The sequence below is a fragment of the Microcaecilia unicolor genome, chromosome 6 (genome assembly GCF_901765095.1).
Source record: "Microcaecilia unicolor chromosome 6, aMicUni1.1, whole genome shotgun sequence".
Classification (NCBI taxonomy): Eukaryota; Metazoa; Chordata; class Amphibia; order Gymnophiona; family Siphonopidae; genus Microcaecilia; species Microcaecilia unicolor.
Window position 1 is genome coordinate 25,587,858 of NC_044036.1, and position 26,655 is coordinate 25,614,512.

General features: G+C 49.4%; 1 protein-coding gene across 11 annotated transcripts in view; it reads left to right on the forward strand.

Annotated features, from left to right (window-relative positions):
- OSBPL9 (oxysterol binding protein like 9) overlaps window positions 1-26,655 on the forward strand; it is a 272,285-nt gene that overhangs the window by 71,696 nt on the left and 173,934 nt on the right. The window contains exon 1 of one of the 11 annotated variants that reach the window (XM_030205289.1): window positions 22,002-22,165. The exons of the other annotated variants lie outside the window; for them this stretch is intronic. Coding sequence (XP_030061149.1) covers window positions 22,142-22,165 — 24 coding nt within the window. The 5' untranslated portion in view covers window positions 22,002-22,141. Of the gene's footprint in view, window positions 1-22,001; window positions 22,166-26,655 lie in introns of those variants that run through there. 11 annotated transcript variants of the gene reach the window in all.

Sequence of the window (26,655 nt, forward strand, 5' to 3'; positions counted from 1 at the left end):
TTCCCTCTTTCTAGAGGAGTGGACCAAGATTACCTCGGATCAGTGGGTCCTGGACCTGATCAGAGAAGGTTACCGATTGGAATTCAATGCCCCGGTGAGAGACGTGTTTTTGGAGTACCGATGCGGTACTGCCATCAAACGGGCGGCGGTAGAGGAGACCCTACAGGTCTTGTTGCACCTTGGGGTGGTGATCCCTGTGCCTCCCGCCGAACACGGCTGCGGTTGTTACTCCATTTACTTTGTGGTGCCGCGAAAAGGCGGGTCTTTTCGCCCCATTCTCGACTTGAAGGAAGTTAACAAGTCTCTGAGTGTGCGGCATTTTCACATGGAAACCCTGCGCTCCGTCATTGCGGCGGTACAGCCAGGAGAGTTCCTCACGTCTCTGGACCTAAAAAAAGCTTACTTGCACATACCTATTTGGCCCCAGCACCAACGGTTCCTCCGATTTGCGGTGTTGGGAAGACATTTCCAGTTTTGGGCCTTGCCTTTTGGCCTCGCCACAGCTCCCCGAACCTTTTCAAAGGTAATGGTGGTAGTAGCTGCCTTTCTCAGGCGAGAGGGTAGCCGGGTTCACCTGTACCTAGACGACTGGCTCATCAGAGCGGACTCGGCAAAAGAGAGTCGTCATGTCACAGCCAGAGTGGTCTCAGTACTTCAATCTCTGGGCTGGGTCGTCAATATACCCAAAAGTCACCTGACCTCCTCTCAATCTCTAGAATATTTGGGGGTCCGGTTTGACACGGCCTCAGGGTTTGTTTACCTACCCGACCAAAGGTGGTGCAAGCTTCAGAATCAGGTCCGTCTGCTCCTGAGGATGCCTCGCCCGCAAGCTTGGGACATTGTCCAGCTCTTGGGGTCGATGATGGCCACTTTAGAAGTGGTGCCATGGGCGAGAGCGCATATGAGACCTCTGCAGATTGCCCTTCTTCAATGATGGTCTCCGATGTCCCAGGATTATCAACGCAGACTCATGTGGCTCCCTGCGGTCCGACTCAGTATGGAGTGGTGGCTCTCAGACAGCATGCTGCGATGAGGAATGCCGCTAGCGCTTCCCGATTGGTGCCTGGTGGTAACTGATGCCAGCCTGAATAGCTGGGGAGCACATTGCCAGCTAAGCTATGCCCAGGGTCTATGGACACCCGAGGAAATGGAGTGGTCCATCAATCACTTAGAACTGAGAGCGATATTTCAGGTGCTTCTGGCCTTTCACAAAACCCTGGAGGGACTGGCTGTCAGAGTTCTGTCGGATATCACAACAGCAGTGACCTACATAAATCTACAAGGCGGCACTCGGTGCAGAGCACTGGCCGCGGAGGCCGCTCTAATTTGCCACTGGGCCAGGTCAGAGCAACGTGCAAGCCGATTTTCTAAGCAGGCATCAAATCGACCCAATGGAGTGGGAACTGGCAGACGAAGTGTTCCTTCAACTCTGTGCCAAATGGGGAAAGCCCATAATGGATCTTATGGCGTCAAGCACAAATGTCAAAGTCCCTTCCTTTTTTAGCAGACGGAGAGATCCTCGCTCGGCAGGGTTGGCTGCCTTGGCTCAACCCTGGCCTCCGGGCCTCCTGTATGTGTTCCATCCTTGGCCCTTAATAGGGCGGCTTCTCCTGCGAATTCGGCTACATCAAGGAGCGGTGATCCTCATTGCTCCGGATTGGCCCAGGCGGCCATGGTATGCGGACCTCTGGCGGATGCTGGTGGAGGCTCTCCTTCCTTTGCCTCTGGTTCCGAACCTGTTGACGCAGGGCCCGGTGACCATGGAGGATCCATGCCGCTTTGGTCTTACGGTATGGCTATTGAGAGGGCGCAATTGAGAGACAAGGGCTATTCTAACAAGGTCATCTCCACTCTCTTGCAGGCCCGCAAGCGTTCCACCTCCGTTGCCTATGCTCTGATCTGGCGCCAGTTTGAGGCTTGGTGTGCTTCTAAAGCGGTCACACCCATGCAGGCTTCTGTCTCGCCGATACTTGACTTTCTGCAGGATGGTTTACAAAAAAGGCTTGGCCTATAATTCCCTGCGTGTTCAAGTGGCAGCATTGTCATGCTTTCGGGGGAAGGTTGCTGGCCTCTCCCTGGCTTCACATCCGGACATTGCATGGTTTCTGAGAGGGATGATTTGGCTCCGGCCTCCCGTGCGAGCACTTTGCCCAGCCTGGAACCTGGGGCTAGTATTAAAGCCTCTTCAGTGTTCTCCCTTCGAGCCGCTGAAGCGAGCTTTGGAGAAGGATGTGACTCTAAGACGGTCTTTTTGGTGGCCATTGCATTGGCGAGACGGGTATCTGAGCTCCAGGTGCTGTCCTGTCGAGACCCTTTTCTGCAGTTCTCAGAGTCCGGAGTAACGGTACGTACTGTGCCTTCCTTCATGCCTAAGGTGGTTTCAGCGTTTCACCTAAACCAGCCTATCTATTTGCCCTCCTTTACTAGGGAGGAGTTTCCAGAATCCTTGGGGCAATTGCACCTCCTGGATGTGCGCCGGGCTCTGTTGCAGTATATGCAGATGTCAAATGCTTTCAGGATCTCTGATCACCTTTTTGTATTGTTGTCAGGTCCTCGCAGAGGGTCTCCAGCGTCTAAAGCCACTATAGCCCGTTGGCTTAAGGAAGCCATTTTTTCTGCATATTTGCTATCTGGCCGGCCTCCGCCTGACGCCTTTAAGGCTCATTCCAGAAGAGTGATTTCCTCCTCTTGGGCTGAAACTGGAACACTCTCTCTTCAAGAGATATGTAGTACAGCAACTTGGGCTTCTAAGCTTTCTTTTGCCGACATTATAGGCTGGATGTGGCTGCCAGGAGGGACGCGCTTTTTGGAGTACAAGTGCTTGCGCATGTTGTGGCTTGTTCCCGCCCTATCTAGGGATTGCTTTGATACATCCTATTCATAATGGATTCATCTGCTGCTGATGGCAAGGAAGGGAAAATTAGGTTCTTACCTTGGTAATTTTCTTTCCTTTAGTCAGAGCAGATGAATCCATGATCCCTCCCTGATTGACTCTGTTTTGTGTTCAGTTTTTCCTGCAGACATGTTCCCTCATTGGGAGAAGTTGGAAAACAGTCTTCAGGATTTCTGTTCTTCTACTGGAGTTTGAGTTTGTCCCTCCTTTGTGTTATTGCTCCTGTTCTGGGGCGTTCGTTCGCTGTGAGGAAAGTTCATGTTATGCTACTTTGCGGTTTAACACTGCTTTGGAAGCTTCAAAATACTGAGAGGCAGATGGAGCTAGCCGTCCTAGAGGCACTATGGCTTTCAGTGTTCTCTATCTCCCCCTGCTGGTAGGTGGACACAACCCATTCATAATGATTCATCTGCTGTGACTAAAGGAAAGAAAATTGCCAAGGTAAGAACCTAATTTTCCCTTTGGAGTCTTTCAGTATCAAGCTGCAGAGACTGAGAGATGTTCATCAGGTGTGGCTTGGGCTAATTCTCTTTGTGCCCTTTTTCTCTCTTGGGGATTTTTTATTGGAGGTAGTCTCTTCTGAAAGTTGGTGGCGTGGCTAATAGCTGGCTTCCAGGCCTCTCTGGAATGGTGGTCTCAATCTTTGTATTCCTGCAGCAGTATCCTCACCAGGGGTCAGCATGCCTAGGCAACTAAAGACAATCGCTTCTGCTTCTATTAAAGGCTTATTTTATTTATTTTTGGCACAACCAAAACATATGACCCAGGTCTGCAGAGGAGTTGGAACACTTCAAACATATATCGTCAGTTCTTAATGAGGCTTTAAAGGCTCTGTGTGGGGATATGTAGATTCGCGTGAATTTTTCTGTACATAACACTTTCCGTGAGGTTCTGGATGCCCAAGATGCAAATTTTTAATTTAGAACCTTTGAGAGTAATTGTTCTTGGCTCCATTTACTAGCTAAGATTTCATAATCAGACTCCTGTAAATTATCCCGAAAAAAGGAAAAATAATCGTTCTTCCCCAATCTATATTCTTTTTGCAAACATTCTAAGGATTTAAAAGAACCATCTTCTGTTTATAACTGGTGTAAAGATAATAATCCCTTGGCCGCCCAATCAAAAATAAAATCCGTGAGGTGGAGCCTACCGGGAAATCTACAGTGGGGGAAATAAGTATTTGATCCCTTGCTGATTTTGTAAGTTTGCCCACTGACAAAGACATGAGCAGCCCATAATTGAAGGGTAGGTTATTGGTAACAGTGAGAGATAGCACATCACAAATTAAATCCGGAAAATCACATTGTGGAAAGTATATGAATTTATTTGCATTCTGCAGAGGGAAATAAGTATTTGATCCCCCACCAACCAGTAAGAGATCTGGCCCCTACAGACCAGGTAGATGCTCCAAATCAACTCGTTACCTGCATGACAGACAGCTGTCGGCAATGGTCACCTGTATGAAAGACACCTGTCCACAGACTCAGTGAATCAGTCAGACTCTAACCTCTACAAAATGGCCAAGAGCAAGGAGCTGTCTAAGGATGTCAGGGACAAGATCATACACCTGCACAAGGCTGGAATGGGCTACAAAACCATCAGTAAGACGCTGGGCGAGAAGGAGACAACTGTTGGTGCCATAGTAAGAAAATGGAAGAAGTACAAAATGACTGTCAATCGACAAAGATCTGGGGCTCCACGCAAAATCTCACCTCGTGGGGTATCCTTGATCATGAGGAAGGTTAGAAATCAGCCTACAACTACAAGGGGGGAACTTGTCAATGATCTCAAGGCAGCTGGGACCACTGTCACCACGAAAACCATTGGTAACACATTACGACATAACGGATTGCAATCCTGCAGTGCCCGCAAGGTCCCCCTGCTCCGGAAGGCACATGTGACGGCCCGTCTGAAGTTTGCCAGTGAACACCTGGATGATGCCGAGAGTGATTGGGAGAAGGTGCTGTGGTCAGATGAGACAAAAATTGAGCTCTTTGGCATGAACTCAACTCGCCGTGTTTGGAGGAAGAGAAATGCTGCCTATGACCCAAAGAACACCGTCCCCACTGTCAAGCATGGAGGTGGAAATGTTATGTTTTGGGGGTGTTTCTCTGCTAAGGGCACAGGACTACTTCACCGCATCAATGGGAGAATGGATGGGGCCATGTACCGTACAATTCTGAGTGACAACCTCCTTCCCTCCGCCAGGGCCTTAAAAATGGGTCGTGGCTGGGTCTTCCAGCACGACAATGACCCAAAACATACAGCCAAGGCAACAAAGGAGTGGCTCAGGAAGAAGCACATTAGGGTCATGGAGTGGCCTAGCCAGTCACCAGACCTTAATCCCATTGAAAACTTATGGAGGGAGCTGAAGATGCGAGTTGCCAAGTGACAGCCCAGAACTCTTAATGATTTAGAGATGATCTGCAAAGAGGAGTGGACCAAAATTCCTCCTGACATGTGTGCAAACCTCATCATCAACTACAGAAGACGTCTGACCGCTGTGCTTGCCAACAAGGGTTTTGCCACCAAGTATTAGGTCTTGTTTGCCAGAGGGATTAAATACTTATTTCCCTCTGCAGAATGCAAATAAATTCATATACTTTCCACAATGTGATTTTCCGGATTTAATTTGTGATGTGCTATCTCTCACTGTTACCAATAACCTACCCTTCAATTATGGGCTGCTCATGTCTTTGTCAGTGGGCAAACTTACAAAATCAGCAAGGGATCAAATACTTATTTCCCCCACTGTACGTTACCTTGCAAAGGCAGCAAAGGGGATGACACTGTGGAGAGACCCTAGGTGGGACACACCCAACGCCAGACACGCCTCAAGGGTAACAAAAACGCTGCAAAAGAGATCAGGGTATGCACTCGACCGGGCGACACATGGAGCCAAGAACTAAAGTGAAAGGGTGAGAGCAGACATGTCTCCATCTCTGTACACCAAAAATATGAGGTATTATGAAACCAATCTGTAAGATGTCTCATATGTCTCATACCACTGGCTGCCGAAAATAGTTCAACAGCCCCATCCCACCCTTAAGTCTCGGGAGAAAGAGTTGTGCAGCTGGTATTCTAGTGCGTTTACCCTGCCACACATAGCGCATAAGCATAACCTGTTATCTCTATACTTGAGGCAAATGGGTAGCATTTGCAAAACATACATCCATCTCAGGACCAACACCATATTATATAACGCAATCCGACCCAAGATAGACAAGGGCAGCGATTGCCATGTCTGAAGTGTTTGTTAGGTTAAAGAAAGCAAAGAAGCAATATTCAACTCATATAGATGAGATAAATCCGAGGGGATAAAAACACCTAGATATTTTAGCGGCCAGGTCGTCCACGTAAGAGGAAAATCCCCCACCAAAGACTCACGAATCAAGAGCTGGATAGGGAAGGCCACAGATTTATGCAAATTCAATTTAAAACCAGAAAAGAAACTAAACTCCTCTATTACATTGAGTAAACTAAATTAAGGATTGTTGAGGATTTGTTAAGACCACCAACATGTCATCCGCAAATGCTAAAGTTTTAACCGAGAGAGAAGACAGAGTAATAACCGTTATATCCACGTCAAGTTGGATGGTGCACAGTAAAGGCTCCAAATAGAGGAGAAACGATAAAGGAGACAACAGACAACCCTGTCGTGTGCCCCTATCAACTGAAAATGGAGATGTACGTATTCCGTTTACATCTAGGGATGCCCTTGGGTTAGAGTAAAGTGATTGAATAGCCTGTAAAAACCAGCCCCCAATGCCCACATATTCCAACACAGAAAAAATGTAATCCCATTGCACCTTATCAAAAGCTTTCTCTGCATCTAAGCTTATCAGAAGTAGAGGCTCATTGATATTATGACTTTACGAGATGAACAAACAGATTTTACATACATTAATCAAAGATGGCGGCCCCGGATAAAACCCATCTGATCCTTCCCCACCAGAGATGGAATATAAGAGGTTAAGGACCCCCGCTAGCCAAGATATTTGCTGCGGCAGTGGGTGGGGAGCAGCGGGGGGCCGGCAGTGGTGGGGCAGACCAAAATGTGCCCCCCATCTCAGGCTCTGGTCACCTCCCACCGTGAGGTCTGGCTACACCCCTGGGCAGAAGGAAGGAGGTGTTGCTCCTGTTTCCTACTCTTCAAAGTATGGGGAGGGGACGAAAGGGAGGGGTTTTGCTAGACCACCAGGTAGATGTTTGCTTTGAGGGGTGCAGGGGGGGTGTCGGGTTCCACTGAACCACTAGGGTGTTTTTGCTTGGAGGTGGTGGTGGGGTTATGTTCTACAGACCACCTGAAATTTGTTGGGAGGGGGTGTGGGGTTGGGTGGGAGGCGGTCTACTGCACAACCAGAATTTTAGCTCAGGGAGTTTGCCAGAGTGGGGGGTCAGGAGGTAGTCCATTGGACCACCAGGCATTTTCTTGTTCTAGGGGGAGTTGGGAGGCGGTCCACTGAACCACTAGGGATTTTGTGCAAGTTATCAAATGAATTTGACAACTTTGAGCGCAAACAGTGACCAATGCAAAAAGGTGGATCCGTGCATCTCATCTGCATGCGATCTCCCTTTGTTCATTGGTCACTGTTTGCGACTTGGTATTTTTTCCCCGAAGCACCCATAATTAATGGGTGCCGCTGTGCATTGAACCCTAGAACCTTTGCTTCCAAGAATAGTTCATCATGACCAGTCGGGGTCTCTCAAGGGGCGACGTTTGGGGGATAACGTTAGGAGGGCAGTGAATCTTATTGGTATGATACAGCGGGTTAAAATCAAGGCGATGTGTGTGGCTATTGACACAGGAAAGACATTCAATAGAGTGGAATGGAACTCTTTATTTAGGGTGTCGGAGAAAACTGGATTGGGTGGCGTATTTGGGAAATGGGTGCAAGCTCTTTATGCATCCTCTACAAGTCAAATTCTGGTTAATAGGCTAAGTTCTGATCTGTTTTGTTTGGGCAGAGGGGTCCGGCAGAGGTGCCTGCTATTCCTGCTCTTGTTTGCTTTAGCTATGGAACTCTTGGCTCAAAGTATTCAAAACAAATGTGTCCTTAGAACCTGTAGTGGCTGGTCAGTTAGATCATAAAATTCTGTTATATGCGGTTGATATCCTGCTGTTTGTGAAGGACCCCAGGCATTACCACCTCCATTGTTGGAGGAAATTGAGGTATATGCTCAATACTCAGAGTATAAGATTAACAAGGACAAGACAGAAACCTTTCTCTTCCATATAAATCAGGAAACTGAATTTAAGGACTTTCCCTTTCAGATTAATAAACGTGGTTTTCCCTATTTGGGGGATGACCGTTTCAGATTGGGTACAGGACATATATAAGTTAAACTGCATCTTTCTAACTCAATCTATTAAATCCCTGTTAGATTCATGGCAGCACTTAACCCTGACCTTGGGGTGGGAGTGGGGGGGGGGGGGGGGGAGGGAAGAAACAGTCATTAAGAAGATGGTTCTCTGTAGAATATATATTTTTTTATTTTACTGAGCTCCCATTAGCAATTCCAAAGAAGCAATTTAAAAAATGGGATATGCTGTTGCTATTTGTGTGTGTGTGGGGGGAGGGGTGGGGGGTGGGGTAAAAGACCCAAGATTAGCCTGAGAAATCTCTTTACCTAAATCTGGAGAAGGACTAAGGCTTCATTGTCTCTGGTATTATTATATGGTGGCAGTACTAACAGCATTAAAGGGTCATTATGACCAACCCCCTGAGAAACATTGAGCCCAGATGGAGCCGGGAGTATGTTGCCCCTTATTGGGGAAAAGCCATATAGAGGAGAGGAGGAATATCGAGGACCTTTGTGTATTCATAGTTTTGTACCCACTGGTTGGTGGTAAAGGAAAAACTGGCTATCACAGATTGTAATAATCCTTATAGTTACTTATGAGAGATTTTACCTTTCTACTCTGGATACTCTACTAGTTTGAGGAGGGATGTAGAAGTTTTGGGGTTTGCACAGTGCAAGGATTTGTGTCCTCAGGGAACTGTTACCATTGCAACAACTGCAGGTTTTTCTCAGGCACAGAATCCCTTTTTTTTCAAGATTTTCAAATTTATTTAATTATTTATTTAATTATTTATTTGCATTTGTATCCCACATTTTCCCACCTATTTGCGGGCTCAGTGTGGCTTACAATATATTGTAAAAGATGGAAGTGCAGTTGGTTGCAGTACAATTATGGGTTACATTGTGAAGAATTATATAAGACAGAGTAAGTTCAGGATATTCTTAGGGATCGAACAGTGGAATATAACAGGGGTGAGTTGAGAGGGGGGCAAAACATAATCGAGGGAACAGGGAGGTCTGACAGTTTTGTCAGTGGGTAGGGTTTAAGAGTGGTGAGAGCGCGGGAGTAGAGGTTCAGAGAGTGTATTGGTGCGTGTCTATGAGATTGTATGGGCTTTATGTGTTTTGATCCTTGCCGTGGATTTTCTCGAAGAGATAAGTCTTTAGTAGTTTGCAGAAGTCGGTCAGTTTGTAGGTCATTTTCAGGCTGCTGGGTAGTGTATTCCGGTATTGTGTGCTCATGTATGTGAAAGTCGATCCGTGCAGTGCTTTGTATTTTATGCCTTTGCATTTAGGGAAATGGAGATTGAGGAAGGTTCGGGACGATCTTTTAGCGTTTCTGGGTGGCAGGTCACATAGGTCGGACATGTATGCAGGGGCTTCACCGTGAATGATTTTGTGGACTAAGGTGCATACTTTAAAAGTGATGCGTTCCTTGAGTGGTAGCCAGTAAATGTGGGATGTACTACATAATCCTATATAATAATTCTCACCTCCAACGTTCTAATGTGCCTGGGACCGTGGCTCCCTCGGAGGTGGTCTGCTAGGCAGTTTAGAATGCACTGACATCAGTGATGTCACTGACAGCTGATTCCAAGGCAAGGGGAGGAGTAGTTTCCTTACTCCTCCCCCTGCCTGGGAAACAGCTGTCAGTGCCCCCCACCTCGGCGCAACACCCTACTACTACTACTATTTAGCATTTCTATAGCGCTACAAGGCGTACGCAGCGCTGCACAAACATAGAAGAAAGACAGTCCCTGCTCAAAGAGCTTACAATCTAATAGACAAAAAATAAATAAAGTAAGCAAATCAAATCAATTAATGTGAACGGGAAGGAAGAGCGGAGGGTAGGTGGAGGCGAGTGGTTACAAGTCAAAAGCAATGTTAAAGAGGTGGGCTTTCAGTCTAGATTTAAAGGTGGCCAAGGATGGGGCAAGACGTAGGGGCTCAGGAAGTTTATTCCAGGCGTGTAGGGTGCAGCGAGACAGAAGGCGCGAAGTCTGGAGTTGGCAGTAGTGGAGAAGGGAACAGATAAGAAGGATTTATCCATGGAGCGGAGTGCACGGGAAGGGGTGTAGGGAAGGACGAGTGTGGAGAGATACTGGGGAGCAGCAGAGTGAGTACATTTATAGGTTAGTAGAAGTTTGAACAGGATGTGAAAACGGATAGGGAGCCAGTGAAGGGTCTTGAGGAGAGGGGTAGTATGAGTAAAGCGACCCTGGCGGAAGACGAGACGGGCAGCAGAGTTTTGAACCGACTGGAGAGGGGAGAGGTGACTAAGTGGGAGGCCAGCAAGAAGCAGATTGCAGTAGTCTAAACGAGAGGTGACAAGGGTGTGGATGAGGGTTTTGGTAGAGTGCTCGGAAAGAAAGGGGCGGATTTTACGGATGTTGTAAAAAAAGAAACAACAGGTCTTGGCAATCTGCTGGATATGAGCAGAGAAGGAGAGAGAGAAGAGTCAAAGATGACCCCAAGGTTTCGAGCTGAGGAGACAGGGAGAATGAGAGATCCATCAACAGAAATAGAAAATGGGGGGAGCGGGGAGGTGGGTTTGGGGGGGAAAATGAGAAGCTCGGTTTTGGTCATATTTAATTTCAGGTGGCGTTGAGACACCCAAGCCCCTGCCCTGCAAAACCGCGAGCCAGGCAGGGGGAGGAGTACTCCTCCCCCTGCCTACCAATCAGCTCTCAGTGCCCCCCCCCCCTCGGCACAACACCCAAGCCCCTCTGCCCCGGCGCAGCACCCAAGCCCCTACCCCCCCTCGATGCATCACCCAAGACCCTCCCCCCGGCGCATCACCAAGCCCCTACCCCCCTCCCAGGCACATCAACTCCCTCGCCACCCGCAGCCGCCAATACTAACGCTGTCCGGCCGCTGCTGCTTCTCCTGTGGAGCAGCAGCGGCCGGTACAAAAAGAAAAAAGCCAAAAAAAGATTTTTAACCTGAAACGCGGCTCCATAGACAGCCATCTGGCATTGGCTGTCATCACTGCAGCCGCTCCTCCTCTCCCCTCCACGTCACTGCCCCTGCAGGAAGACCCCGGAGGAGCGCAGCGACGTCATAGGGGAGAGGAAGAGCAGCTGCAGAGATGACAGCCAATGCCAGATGGCTGTCTACGGAGCCGTGTTTTAGGTTTAAAATCTTTTTTTGGCTTTTTTCTTTTTGTACCGGCTGCTGCTGCTCAACAGGAGACGCAGCAGCGGCTGGACAGCGTTAGTATTGGCGGCTGTGGGTGGCGAGGGGGTTGATGTGCCCGAGGGGGGGGGGGTAGGGGTTTGGGTGATGCGCCGAGGGGGGAGGGGAGGGTCACTGGACATGGGTGGCTGGAAGGGGGGCAGGGGGAGGGGAGGGTCGCTGCACATGGGTGGCTGCAGGGAGAGAGGAGGGTCATTGGACATGGATGGCTGCGGGGGGGGGCAGGGAAGAGAGAAGTGGGGAGGGGGTCCTGAGACCAGCTGGGTGGCTGCAGGGGAGGGCAGGGGAGACAGAAGGGATGCTGCAGGGGGGGCAGGGGGAGAGGAGGGTTGCTGGACATGGGTGGCTGCAGGGGGGGCAGGGGAGAGAAGTGGGTCGCTGGACATGGGTGGCTACAGGGGGGGGAAAGGAGAGGATGGTCGTTGGACATGGGTGGCTGCAGGGGGGGCAGGGGAGAGGAGGGTCGCTGGACATGGGTAGCTGCAGGGGGAGAGGAGGGTTGCTGGACATGGGTGGCTGCAGGGGGGGCAGGGGGAGAGGAGAGTCGCTGGACATGGGTGGCTGCAGGGGGAGCAGGGGAGAGAGGAGGGCCGCTGCACATGCGTGGCTGCAGGGGCAGAGGAGGGTTGGTGGGGAGGGGGTCCTGAGTCCAGATGGGTGGCTGCAGGGGGGGCAGGGGAGACAGGAAGGACGCTGCAGGGGGGGGGGGTTACCTTGCTAGCGCCCGTTTCATTGCCTACTGAAACGGGCCTTTTATACTAGTATAGAGTATAAAACGAACCAGGAACGGCAGCCTAAGGAGTTGGAAATTATTTAATATAATCCCTGAAATACAAAGAAACTCCTATCCCGTATATATCAGAATTTAATTGAGGGCTCTATCCAGAGCATAAAACTCATCAGCAAGCCTGGGAAATGTGGCTGGGGGACTTTTTGGGAGTAGAAAACTGGGTGGGGATACATAAAAATATAGCACACTGTTCCAAGGTGATGAATTATTTATTTGGTTATTTATTTATTTGTAACATTTGTATCCCACATTTCCCCAACCATTAGCAGGCTCAATGTGTCTTACATTATACCGTAAAGGCAATCGCCAAGTCCAGTAGATGTTAAACAAAAACAGTTTAAAATAAGGGTCAGGTAAGGTTAGAGTAAACAGGTACTAAAAGAGACAAGGAAATAAAGGAAGTGGAGGAGTGGCCTAGTGGTTAGGGTGGTGGACTTTGGTCCTGGGGAACTGAGGAACTGAGTTTGATTCCTGGCACAGGCAGCTCCTTGTGACTCTGGGCAAGTCACTTAACCCTCCATTGCCCCATGTAAGCCGCATTTAGCCTGCCATGAGTGGGAAAGCACGGGGTACAAATGTAACAAAAAAAAAAAAAATATATATATATATATATAATGTCCAGTGCGATGTAAGCTATTTATGCATTGCAGAGTTGAGGCATTTAAGTAGGGCCAGTAGGATAGGCCTTGTAAAAACAGGTCTTTAATGATCGCCTGAAGTTTTGATGGTCGTGAATCGTTTTCACACTCTTTGGTAGTGCATTCCACATTTGTGTACTTAAGTAAGAAAAATTCGATGCTTATGTTGATTTGTATCTGAGTCCAATGCAGCTTGGATAGTGGATGTTCAAATAGGTACTTGACACTGTGGTTCTGTTTCTGGGCGGAAGATCTATCAAGTCAATCATATATCCTGGGGCATCACCATAGACAATCCTGTGGACCAAAGAGCAGATTTTGAAGGTAATGTGATCCTTGATTGGGAGCCAGTGCAATTTTAATCGGAGAGGTTTAGTGCTATCGAATCGTGTTTTATCCAATATCAGCCTGGCATCTGTGTTTTGGGCTGTCTGGAGTTTCTTCATAAGCTGTACTTTACATCCTGCATATAATCCATTATCAACAGATGCAGTATTTATTTTACTTTATTTATTTTGAAAATTTCTATTCTGCCTACAACTATATTTGTGAATCACAAGTCCAAATATATAATAAAAAGCAAAAAGACGATAATCCATTCTAAAATATAAAATATTCAAAAGCGACAGACAAAATCAATCCCATGCATAGTCAAACAAATATGTTGGTGCTAAGACTGAATTGGTAACCAGCGAAAATTCCTGAGCAATCGGGGAACAGTGGTCCGTCTAACGTGTTGGTGAAAATGTGGACTGTCTGAGACATATGAACATTTATGGTGGGATTGTCCGAGGAGTAAGATGTTTTGGACATGGATTTGGGCCTTGATAAAACAATGGAGCGGGGTAAATTGGGTACTATGTTCCAAACTCTGTTAGGTCTCCTTCCATATGAGATGCCTGGAACGCCAGGGGAGCAGTTGGCTGTTTCTCTGTTGCTGTTGGCGCACATGACTTTTGCATGGGTTTATAGAGAGCCTGATGGCCCAGAGTTTGCTAAATGATGTAACCTTTGTGTTGAAGTCTGAAAGTATGAGAAGATTGCAGCGCCCCTCTTGGAGGGCATGGAATACTTTGACAGTAAGTGAGCCAATGTGCCATTGTAGACATACATTAATAAAGGGGAAAGAGAGGCTGTTTATTTTATCCTCTTTTATCTTATATTGTCTTATATGGCCATAGGGTTCTCTGTAGGCATATAAAGTAATATAAGTTTGAGATTCTAGTTGCTGCTGCTTGATTGGGGGGTGGGGGTTCGAGGCGGGATTATATAAAACAGGTACTTGTTTGAGCAGTAGGATGGAGTTCTGAACTGAAATGTTTGTATGGTTTCCTGTTTTTACCTGTTCTTGTTTTTTTTTTTGTTTTGTTATATTTGTACCCCGCGCTTTTCCCACTCATGGCAGGCTCAATGCAGCTTCCATATCATCAAGCTGATCAATCCATAGACTGGTGGGTTGTGTCCATCTACCAGCAGGTGGAGATAGAGAGCAAACTTTTGCCTCCCTATATGTGGTCATGTGCTGCCGGAAACTCCTCAGTATGTTCTCTATCTCAGCAGGTGGTGGTCACACACAGCAGCAGCTCTGGCTAGGCCTCCAAGCCTAATCCTTAGGTTTTGTTGAGGCCTGGGGTTGAGGGCTCTTTTGAGCAAGTGCAAACCTGGTGGTGCCAGGTCCCTCCTTTTCTCCCCCCTCCCGCTGGCTCCGTTTAAAAAAAAAAAAAAAAAATATATTTTTAAACGTCTTTAAAGGCGTTTAATTTGACGTTTCTTTAAACGTTCATTGCAGCTACTCACTGGGACACCAGTTCGTTACAGCTCGGAGCGGCAAGCAGGTAATTTTACCTTTTTATAGCGGGCAGGGGGTTCCCCGATTCTTCTCCTCGTGGCAATGGCGTCGGAGGGCGAGGGCGCAAAGGGTCGCTCCCCGGATCGCTGGAGCGCTTCTAGAGGGGATGCGGGGGTTTTACAACCTGATTCGCCCTTGATGGGTGATAGTTTAGTGACCGATGAATGTCCCGGTCGTTCCTCCGGCGTGGCGGTTTTTTCCCGCCATAAACGCCCATCCCCCGCTCCTCGCCTCCGCCATCTTGGCCGGCCACGCGGCTCGGACGGCTTCTTCGGGGCCGCCCTTGAGGTTGGAGACATTAATGCCATGAACGCCCTTAATTTGGGCGACGGCACAAAAGCGGCTAAAGTTAAGCGCCGTTGTTCCCGCGCGGCTCCTTCACGGAGTTTCGCGCCGGATGCCATTTTGGATGCGCAGCATGTCTCTCCCCCGCTATTGCGAGCGCCGGTTGAGAGTGCGTCTAGGGCTGTTGCCCAGGCTGCGGAAGTGCACAGTCTGGGGGGTTTCTCCCCCGAGTTTGTTTTGCTGCTGCATCAGGCTTTCCTCATGCAAAACGCTGCCCCTGCTCCCTCTTCGGATAAAGAGGTTGAGGTTCCCAGAGGTAAACGCCCTCGGGTTGATTTCCAGGCCTTGGAGGACTTTTGTCTCCTCCGATGTAGATGAGGGCAGCGTGTCTGAGGTCTCCCAACGATCCTTTGCGGATTCCTTGGAGGAGATAGATCCCCGCTCGGATGGAGCGGATGACCCCTCTGCAGCGCGGCTTTTTAGCCCAGAGGATTTGCCCAACCTGTTGTTACAGGCCATGGACACTTTGAAGATTTCCTCTCCGGAGGACGTCTCTCCCTCAGCCCCTGTTGGCTCTGCCATTATGCTGGGGACGAAGCGCCCGCCTAGAACCTTCCACGTGCATGATGCCATGCACACCTTAATTGCGGCTCAATGGGATGTCCCGGAAACGAGCCTTAAAGTGGCTAGGGCTATGTCCCGCCTCTATCCTTTGGCTGTGAGTGAACGTGAGGCCTATCTGTGGCCTACCGTGGATTCTTTAATCACTGCGGTGACTAAGAAAACGGCGTTGCCGGTGGAAGGTGGCACGGCCCTAAAGGACGCCCAAGACAGAAGATTGGAGGCGACCTTAAGGTCGTCCTTTGAGGCAGCTGCTTTAAGTTTGCAGGCCTCAGTTTGCGGCTCCTATGTGGCCAGGGCGTGCCGGACTATGGTGCAGCGGGCTTCCCCCTCGGATCATTCCTTGAGGGCTGATTGGCCGGCCCTGGAATCGGGCTTAGCCTATTTGGCAGACTTGCTGTATGATGTCTGGAGAGCATCAGCTAAAGGCATGGCTCAGACAGTCTCTGCGCGGCGGTGGCTTTGGCTGAAACATTGGTCTGCTGACCACGCCTCTAAATCCCGCCTGGCTAGATTGCCTTTTAAAGGCTAGCTGCTCTTTGGGGTCGAGCTGGACAAAATCGTGACCGATCTCGGCACGTCTAAGGGCAAGAAATTACCAGAGGTCAGGGCTCGGGTTAGTACTCGTCCCGATACCTCCAGAGGACGGTTGCAGGAAGCCCATCGGTACCGCCCGGGCAAGTCGGGTTCCTCTGCCCCCTCTTCCTTCAAGAGGAATTTCTCCCCCAAGCAGCATTCCTTTCGCAGAGACCGCCGTCCCGGAGGTGCTCCCTCCGGTCCTCCCCCAGGGTCTCGTACCCAATGACGGGGCCTTGGTCCACGCCCCAGTGCAGATTGGCGGACGGCTGTCCTCGTTTCTGGGCGAGTGGACCACTATAACTTCAGACGCATGGGTGCTGGAAGTCATCAGAGACGGCTACAAGCTAGAGTTCTGCCAACCCTTAAGAGACGGGTTTGTACTCTCTCCCTGCAAGTCTCCGGTCAAGCTGTGGTAGTGCAGCAGACCTTGGACAACCTGATCCGCCTGGGTGCGGTCGTTCCGGTGCCAAAAAATCAGATTGGCAAGGGACGTTACTCCATTTACTTTGTGGTTCCAAAGAAAGGAGGTTCTGTCCGGCCTATCCTCGGCCTCAAAGGGGTCAATCGGGCCTGGAAAGTGAGGCACTTTCGCATGGAGACTCTCCGCTCTGTTATAGCGGCAGTGAAGGCAGGAGAGTTCTTGGCTTCCTTGGACATCAAGGAAGCGTACCTGCATATTCCCATCTGGCCTCCTCTCCAACGCTTTCTGCGTTTTACAGTCCTGAGACGACACTTCCAGTTCAGAGCCCTCCCTTTCGGGTTGGCTACTGCTCCGCGGACCTTTTCCAAAGTAATGGGGGTCATAGCGGCCTTCCTGCTAAAGGAAGGAGTACAAGTCCATCCTTATCTGGACGACTGGTTGATCCGAGCCCCCTCGTCTGCAGAGTGCGGCAAAGCTATGGACCGGGTAGTTGCTCTTTTGAGCTCCCTGGGATGGATCATCAACTGGAAGAAGAGCCAGCTGCGCCCGACTCAGTCCCTGGTGTATCTGGGAGTTCGATTCGACACCCAAGTGGGCAGAGTGTTCCTGCCAGACAATCGGATTGTCAAGCTTCAGGCTCAGGTGGACTAGTTCCTAGTAGCCTCTCCTATTCGGGCTTGGGACTACGTGCAGCTGTTGGGCTCTATGACGGCCACGATGGAAGTAGTGCCCTGGGCCAGGGCTCATATGAGACCACTACAGCTATCTCTGCTGCTGCGCTGGACTCCGATGTCGGAGGATTATGCTGTGCGCCTTCCCGTGGACCCAGCAGTGCGCAAGGCGCTGAGCTGGTGGACGCAGACAGTCAAGTTGTCTGCAGGATTGCCTCTGGTGACCCCGGAGTGGATTGTCGTCACGACAGACGCCTCTTTGATGGGCTGGGGAGCCCACTGCTTGGGAAGGACAGCGCAGGGGCTCTAGTCTCCTGCAGAGGCAAGTGGTCTATCAACCTCCTGGAACTCAGAGCCATTCGGTTGGTGTTATTGGGGTTCATCCCGGTACTGGTGTTGAAGCCTTTACGGGTCCTGTCGGACAATGCCACGGCTGTGGCCTATATCAACCGCCAGGGAGGTACCAAGAGCGCCCCTCTAGCCAGGAGGCTATGAGTCTTTGCCAGTGGGCGGAAGCGAACCTGGAGCAGCTTTCAGCGGCCCACATTGCCGGAGTCATGAATGTCAAGGCGGACTTTCCCAGTCGCCATACCTTGGAGCCCGGAGAGTGGCAACTATCTGCTCAGGCGTTCTTGGACATCACGAAGCGCTGGGGCCAGCCGAGCCTAGATCTGATGGCTTTTTCAGCAGAGGACGGGACCCTCGATCCCTGGGAGTAGATGCTCTTCTCCAACAGTGGCCGACACAAGAGCTCCTCTATGTGTTCCCGCCCTGGCCCATGTTGGGCAGGGTGCTAGACCGGGTGGCAAAGCATCCCGGCAGGGTAATCCTGGTGGGTCCGGATTGGCCCAGACGTCCCTGGTATGCGGACTTGTTCAGGCTCTCAGTCGACGATCCTCTGCGGCTGTCAGTGGAGCAGGGCCTGTTACATCAGGGTCCCGTGGTGATGGAGTATCCCTCTCCCTTTGGTCTTGCGGCCTGGCTATTGAGCGGCAGCGTCTGAGGAAGAAGGGCTTCTCAGACAAGGTCATCGCCACTATGCTGAGAGCGAGGAAGCGCTCTACTTCTACTGCTTACGCCAGGGTTTGGCGTATCTTTGCAGCATGGTGTGAAGCAGGCTCACTTTCTGCCTTCACTGCTCCAATTTCTTCAGTGTTGGCGTTCCTGCAAGAAGGTCTGGAGAAAGGCCTGTCGCTCAGTTCCCTTAAAGTCCAGGTAGCGGCTCTGGCTTGCTTCAGGGGCCGCCTGAAGGGTGCTTCCCTGGCTTCGCAGCCAGATGTGGTGCGCTTTCTCAAGGGAGTTAATCACCTGCGCCCTCCTCTGCACTCAGTGGTGCCTGCGTGGAATCTCAACCTGGTGCTAAGAGCATTGCAGAAGCCGCCTTTTGAACCCTTGTCGAGGGCATCTCTGAAAGACCTGACGTTGAAAGCAGTCTTTTTGGTGGCTATCACTTCAGCCAGAAGAGTTTCCGAGCTCCAGGCGCTCTCATGTTGAGAGCCTTTTCTGCAGTTCACTGAGGCAGGAGTGACTATTCGCACAGTGCCTTCCTTCCTGCCCAAGATTGTTTCTCGCTTCCATGTGAATCAGCAGCTCTGTCTCCCTTCCTTTCGTAGGGAGGACTACCCAGAGGAGTACTCCGCTCTTGAATATCTGGATGTGAGACGAGTCATCATCAGATACTTGGAAGTGACCAATGATTTCCGAAAATCGGATCATCTGTTTGTCCTGTTTGCAGGTCCTCGTAAGGGTCTGCAGGCTGCTAAGCCTACAGTGGCAAGATGGGTCAAGGAAGCCATTGCAGCGGCTTATGTGGCCGCGGGGAAGGTGCCGCCTATCCAGCTGAAGGCTCACTCCACGAGAGCTCAGGCGGCCTCGATGGCAGAGGCCGGATCCGTCTCCTTGGAAGAGATATGCAAGGCGGCAACGGGGCTTCGGCTCATACATTCTCCAAGCATTACCGTTTGACTGTGGCTGCACGGGCGGAGGCCCGGTTTGGAGCTTCAGTGTTGAGGTCAGGGATTTCTATGTCCCGCCCTGGGTGAGTACTGCTTCGGTACATCCCACCAGTCTATGGATTGATCAGCTTGATGATATGGAAGGTAAAATTATGTATAATCATACCTGATAATTTTCTTTCCATTAATCATAGCTGATCAATCCATAGCCCCTCCCAGATATCTGTACTGTTTATATTCTGGTTGAATTTTAGGTTCAAGTTTAGCCTTCAGTTACTTCAGGAGGACTTCGTGTTCAAGTTCTTCTTTCACTTGGATTCTTCAAGAGTTGAGACGAGTTTGTGTTACAGTGAGCTGCTGCATTCCTCTCCCCTCCGTTTTACGGGGCTGGATTGAGACATAAATTCTGCCGGCACTCCCTCCCACTTCGTGCGGCTGTAGGGCAGCTTTGTACCCCTCCCGCTTCGGCGGTGTTAGGGTCAGTCAGCTCCTCCCGCGGTTGCGGTTGCAGGATAAGCCAGATCCCCCCGCATCGGCGGGTGTGGTGTCCCTCCCCCGCTCCGCGGGGATGAGCTGGACGGATTCCCCTCCCCCACTTGTGTGGGGATGAGCTGGGTTAATTCCCCTCCCCCGTTTCGGCGGTGGTGAGCTGGGCAGAGTGTCCCTTCGTGGGTGTAATTCTCTAAGTGCTGAGTCCTGCGGATGGAGCTTTGATATCGACATACTGAGGAGTTTCCGGCAGCACATGACCACATATAGGGAGGCAAAAGTTTGCTCTCTATCTCCACCTGCTGGTAGATGGACACAACCCACCAGTCTATGGATTGATCAGCTATGATTAATGGAAAGAAAATTATCAGGTATGATTATACATAATTTTACCTTATGTATTGTACACAGGTACTTATTTGTACCTGGGGCAATGGAGGGTTAAGTGACTTGCCCAGAGTCACAAGGAGCTGCCTGTGCCGGGAATTGAACTCAGTTCCACAGTTCCCCAGGACCAAAGTCCACCACCCTAACCACTAGGCCACTCCTCCACTGTTGCTACTATTTGAGATTCTACATGGAATGTTGCTGCTATTCCACTAGCAACATTCCATGTAGAAGTCAGCCCTTGCAGATCACCAATGTGGCCGCGCAGGCTTCTACATGGAATGTTGCTAGTGGAATAGCAGCAACATTCCAAGTAGAATCTCCAATAGTATCTATTTTATTTTTGTTACATTAGTACCCTGCGCTTTCCCACTCATGGCAGGCTCAATGCGGCTTACATGGGGCTATGGAGGGTTAAGTGACTTGCCCAGAGTCACAAGGAGCTGCCTGTACCTGAAGTGGGAATCGAACTCAGTTCCTCAGTTCCCCAGGACCAAAGTCCACCACCCTAACCACTAGGCCACTCCTCCACTGGATGTTTTGTCTACACAAGTTCTCAATAAAAATGGAATGATAAAAAAAACAACTTGTCTCTCTACCCCAATTTATTTATTTGTTTGTGACATTACCGGTGATGATCCCACTTTGGGAGTTGGATTATATCCATCGTTTATTTCATTGATTTGTTTGGGCAGGGCGGCACTCCTGAATGGCACGGCATATATTATGGCTGGGGGGGGGGGGGGGGGAAAGATTGGGGTTTGGTAGTGCCAAATGTTCGTAGATGATATTATGTTGCCCAGCTGAGGGCAATTTTTGATTGTTCCTGTGATTCTTTGCGTCTTGGTGGATATTTGTTAGCCCTTTGGCCTGATTGTGGATTTATAATAATCTTTTTTTAACTACGGTCTTGGACACTCCAAGGTGCCTGGTCTGGCCCTGCTCCTTTGTTTGTTGCTTCTTAGATGCAAATTCTGTTGGCAAGTGGGTAAGCTTTAGTAAAAGGGTCCCTGAGTAACTAAGGGAGCAGTTACTTTTTCATGCGTGCAATGTGGGTGTTAAGTAATTTAAAAAGTGTTGTGTTTACTCGGTTCTGTTTGTCTAATAATACATTTTTTTAAAAGACCAAAAGCCATTCAGTGTGACATATGTGCAATAATAGGGGAAATCAGAGGAGGGGGGGGGGGGGCAAAAACCTTTTCACATCACTGTAGTTCATTGTGTTATAAATTCATGTGGGACACAATCAAGACTGTCTTAGCTTGGATTCATGTGGTATCGTCTATATAAATTTGGTTGTGTAATTATGTGCTTTGTTAAACCTAAACCTATTTAATGTTGCACATTGTATGCCTAACAAAGGGTTAAGAAAATCCATTCAGGCTTTGACCAGATTTGCCAGGCTTATGTGTTACAGCAACAGCTGTGTACTTTATCACAAAATGCCTTCCTCACCATGTTGTTAGTTTCAGTGCTTTTGTATTTAAAAAAAACAAACACTGTGATAAGCAAAGTATGGTTTGTGATTCACAGATAACAAATCAATCTGGCTTGTAAAAACACCTTGCTAACTGGGCTAGGTTAATTGTTAACATTATTAAAAAAAAAAAAAAAAAAAAGAAGTGACAATTCCTTTTCTATATGGGAGAAGTTGTATTTGTTACACAAGTTTTATAGTACTTGTTCACCAATAATAATTTTTGAATAAAACACCTTGTTAGCAGCATTCATTGCTTCAGTTTAATGGAATGTTCATAGTCTCATTGAAAGTAGCTAATCCAAGCATGCTGATGTAAATACAGGCTGGCAAAGGTCCAAACTGAAAAGCCAACAGTCGTACGTGGCAGCATGTGATCTGCAGCTAGCCAGTCATGGCAAGGCTTCTTGATAAGTTCACAGGATACAGCAAATCGTAGCAGCAGTTTCATGAGTCTGAAGAAACTGAGGAAGTCAGATGATGACACAGACTCCTTTTTTGTGGTTAGAGGAAGCAAAGTGAAAATTAAAAAGCATTTTCTCATTCAATAAGATTTTGCTTGTCATGATGGTATCCGTGGAAAGAAAATGGCTGTAAAAGGATTCAACTGTGTAAGTAAAACAAAGGAGCTTTATTTGGATGTACGAGTGTGTGTGTGTGTGTACTGTATACATTGACTCCACCTGATAAACTGAGATGCACATTTCTGATGCCTGCCTGAACTCGAAATGCTAGTCAACAAAAGCAAGGCTTATTTCAATATAGGGTAAGGTGTAGGTATGTGTATGTTTATATGTTCATATATGTTGGTATATATATGTATGTAATAAAACATCATATACATGCTCTCAGTTTTTTTACAGAAAAGTTTAGCTTTCTGTAAACACATCTACAGGGTCAGTTATTATGTAAAAGTGCTCCAAAGATTTTCGTATTAAAAAGAAAAGAACAGCTCCATAAAAGAAAAGGAAAATGCACAGTCATAAAAGGCTTATAATTAGGAATATGTACTGAGGCCAGGAGCATGATTTCTGAGCCACTATTTACAGGCAACTAACCATTCAAAAGGGAGTAGGACCCAACTGACATTAATTACTGCGCAATTCAAAATATAGTTTAAAAGATGTATTTTAAGATAAAGGGAGAGTGGTAAGGCATTCCATAGTGTAGATGATAGAAGAAAAAAATGCACTGTCCCTGGTGGATTCCCATCATACTCGAAATGGTCCTGGAAGAACCAATTTATGATCATTGAGGGAGTACAGAAAACTGGTGGGTACATATGGAATAGTAAGGGAAGGCAAGTAATTTGGGACACCGGTATGCAAAGCATTGAACATTAGTATCAGAATCTAAATTTGACTGTGAACTTGATCGTTAGCTAATGCAGGAGATGAAACGGAGGGGTAATGTGGCTGAGTACATGGACGGCTGTATTTTGAAGTGTCTGTAGTCTTTTCAACTCAGATTTTGAAATATCTACATAAACTCCATTACAGTAGTCGTAATGGGAGGCCACGAATGCATAGAATAAAGTACGAAATGAAACCTTGTTGAAATAGTTACTACTACTATTTCTACTAATCATTTCTATTGCGCTACTAGACGTACGCAGCACTGTACACATTATATGCAGGTGCTTTCTCTGTCCCTAGAGGGCTCACAATCTAAGTTTTTGTTTCCTTGTCATCAGCAGCAGATGAATCCATTACGAATGGGTTGTGTCCACCTACCAGCAGGGGGAGATAGAGAACACTGAAAACCATAGTGCCTCTAGGACGGCTAGCTCCATCTGCCTCTCAGTATTTCTCTATCTCCCAGCAGGGTAGGACGCAGCTTGTTCAGCTCCTTGAAAATTTCTGCCTGGGGAGGCTCCTGTGCTTGGCCAGTTGAGCTGGGGTGTTGTGGCTGGTGGTGCCCACTTTAAAGGCACATAGGTTTGCCCTTTCCCTGCCTTACCCATTGTGGATGCAGGCACAAAGGTTCGCCCTTTCCCTGCCTTTCCCACTTTCCCCTTGTGGATGTAGGCATATAGGTTCGCCCTGTCCCTGCCTTTCCCACCCTCTACTGCCTCCGGAGTACCTCTGTAGCTGTTTGCCTCGAACTTTCCTCACACCGTGAAAAAAAATATGCTTTTTATGCGCTGCTAATCTGAGGCTTTTATTGACGTGCAGCGTGACCGGAGCTCGGTGGACTCGGTCCTTTGAGGCGGTACTCAGCTCCTCCGGGGAGGGCCCGCGGACGGCATTCCGATCGGGGTGATTTTGGCGTGAAGCCGCCATTTTGTGTTTTAATCCGCCGTTTTTCGGTGATGGCTGCTGAGGGAGTTAAGCGCTGTTCCTATTGTGGCAAGCGCAGATCAGCAGCGGAGCTCTGTAAAACGTGCTGTATAGACGATAGAGCCAGTACGAGCATGGCGAGCGATGAGTCTTCCCTCTCAATGGAGCTGGCAGCGGGCGCCATCTTGGAAGCGCCGCATGGCTCGATTCCCACGGTTGCAGAGGAGTGGACCAAGATTACCTCGGATCAGTGGGTCCTGGACCTGATCAGAGAAGGTTACCGATTGGAATTTAATGCCCCGGTGAGAGACGTGTTTTTGGAGTCCTGATGCGGTACTGCCGTCAAACGGGCGGTGGTACAGGAGACCCTACAAGTCTTGTTGCACCTTGGGGCGTTGATCCCGGTGCCTCCCGCCGAACACGGCTGCGGTCGTAACTCCATTTACTTTGTGGTGCCACAAAAAGGCGGGTCTTTTCGGCCCATTATCAACTTGAAGTAAGTCAACAAGTCTCTGAGTGTGCGGCATTTTCACATGGAAACCCTGCGCTCCGTCATTGCGGCGGTACAGCCAGGAGAGTTCCTCACGTCTCTGGACCTAAAAGAAGCTTACTTGCACATACCTATTTGGCCCCCGCACCAATGGTTCCTCCGAGTTGCGGTGTTGGGAAGACATTTCCAGTTTCGGGCCTTGCCTTTTGGCCTCGCCACAGCTCCCCGAGCCTTTTCAAAGGTAATGGTGGTAGTAGCTGCTTTTCTCAGGCGAGAGGGTATCCGGGTTCACCTGTACCTAGACGACTGGCTCATCAGAGCGGACTCGGCAAAAGAGAGTCATCATGTCACAGCCAGAGTGGTCTCAGTACTGCAATCTCTGGGCTGGGTCGTCAATATACCCAAAAGTCACCTGACCCATTTTCAATCTCTAGAATATTTTGGGGGTCCGGTTCGACACGGCCTCAGGGTTTGTTTATCTACCCGACCAAAGGCGGTGCAAGCTTCAGAATTAGGTCCATCTGCTCCTGAGGATGCCTCGCCCGCGAGCTTGGGACATTGTCCAGCTGTTGGGGTCGATGATGGCCACCTTAGAAGTGGTGCCATGGGCGAGAGCGCATATGAGACCTCTGCAGGTTGTCCTGCTTCAACGATGGTCGCCGATGTCCCAGGATTATCAACGCAGACACACGTGGCTCCCTGCGACCCGACTCAGTATTGAGTGGTGGCTCTCAGACAGCATGCTGCGGCGAGGAATGCCGCTAGCGCTTCCCGACTGGTGCCTGTTGGTAACGGATGCCAACCTGAAGGGCTGGGGAGCACATTGCCAGGGAAGCTACGCCCAGGGTCTTCGGACACCCGAGGAAATGGGGTGGTCCATCAATCGCTTAGAATTGAGAGTGATATTTCAGGCGCTTCTGGCCTTTCACAAAACCCTGGATGGACTGGCTGTCAGAGTTCTGTCGGACAACACGACAGCAGGGACCTACATAAATTGACAAGGCGGCACTCAGTGCAGAGCACTGGCCGTGGAGGCCGCTCTAATTTGCCACTGGGCCGAGTTACATCTGCAGCTTCTGTCAGCAGGTCAGAGCAAACGTGCAAGCCGATTTTCTAAGCAGGCATCAAATTGACCCAGCGGAATGGGAGCTAGCAGACGAAGTGTTCCTTCAGATCTGTGCCAAATGGGGAAAGCCCGTAATGGATCTTATGACGTCAAGCACAAATGCCAAAGTCCCGTCCTTTTTCAGCAGACGGAGAGATCCTTGCTCGGCGGGGTTGGATGCCTTGGCTCAACCCTGGCCTCCGGGCCTCCTGTATGTGTTCCATCCTTGGCCCTTAATAGGGCAGCTCCTCCTGTGAATTCGACTACATCAAGGAGTGGTGATCCTCATTGCCCCGGATTGACCCAGGCGGCCGTGGTATGCGGACCTCCAGCGGATGCTGGTGGAGGCTCCCCTTCCTTTGCCTCTGGTTCCGAACCTGTTGACGCAGGGCCCGGTGACCATGGAGGATCCATGCCGCTTTGGTCTTACGGCATGGCAATTGAGAGACAAAGGCTATTCTAACAAGGTCATCTCCGCTCTCTTGCAGGCCTGCAAGCGTTCCACTTCCGTTGCCTATGCTCGGATCTGGCGCCAGTTTGAGGCTTGGTGTGCTTCTAAAGCGATCACACCCATGCAGGCTTCTGTCTTGCCGATACTTGACTTTCTGCAGGATGGTTTACAAAAAGGCTTGGCCTATAATTCCCTGCGTGTTCAAGTGGCAGCATTATCATGCTTTTGGGGGAAGGTTGCTGGCCTCTCCCTGGCTTCACATCCGGACATTGCACGGTTTCTGAGAGGGGTGCTTCGGCTCCGGCCTCCTGTGCAGGCCCCTTGCCCGGCCTGGAACCTGGGGCTAGTATTAAAGGCTCTTCAGTGTTCGCCTTTCGAGCTGCTGAAGCGAGCTTCGGAGAAGGATGTGACGCTAAAGACAGTCTTTTTGGTGGCCATTGCATCAGCGAGACGGGTATCTGAGCTCCAGGTGCTGTCCTGTTGAGACCCTTTTCTGCAGTTCTCAGAGTCCGGAGTAACGGTACGTACTGTGCCTTCCTTCATGCCTAAGGTGGTTTCAGCGTTTCACCTAAACCAGCCTATCTATTTGCCCTCCTTTACTAAGGAGGAGTTTCCAGAATCCTTGGGGCAATTGCACCTCCTGGATGTGCGCCGGGCTCTGTTGCAGTATCTGCAGATGTCAAATGCTTTCAGGACCTTTGATCACCTTTTTGTATTGTTGTCAGGTCCTCGCAGAGGGTCTCTAGCGCTAAAGCCACTATAGCCCATTGGCTTCA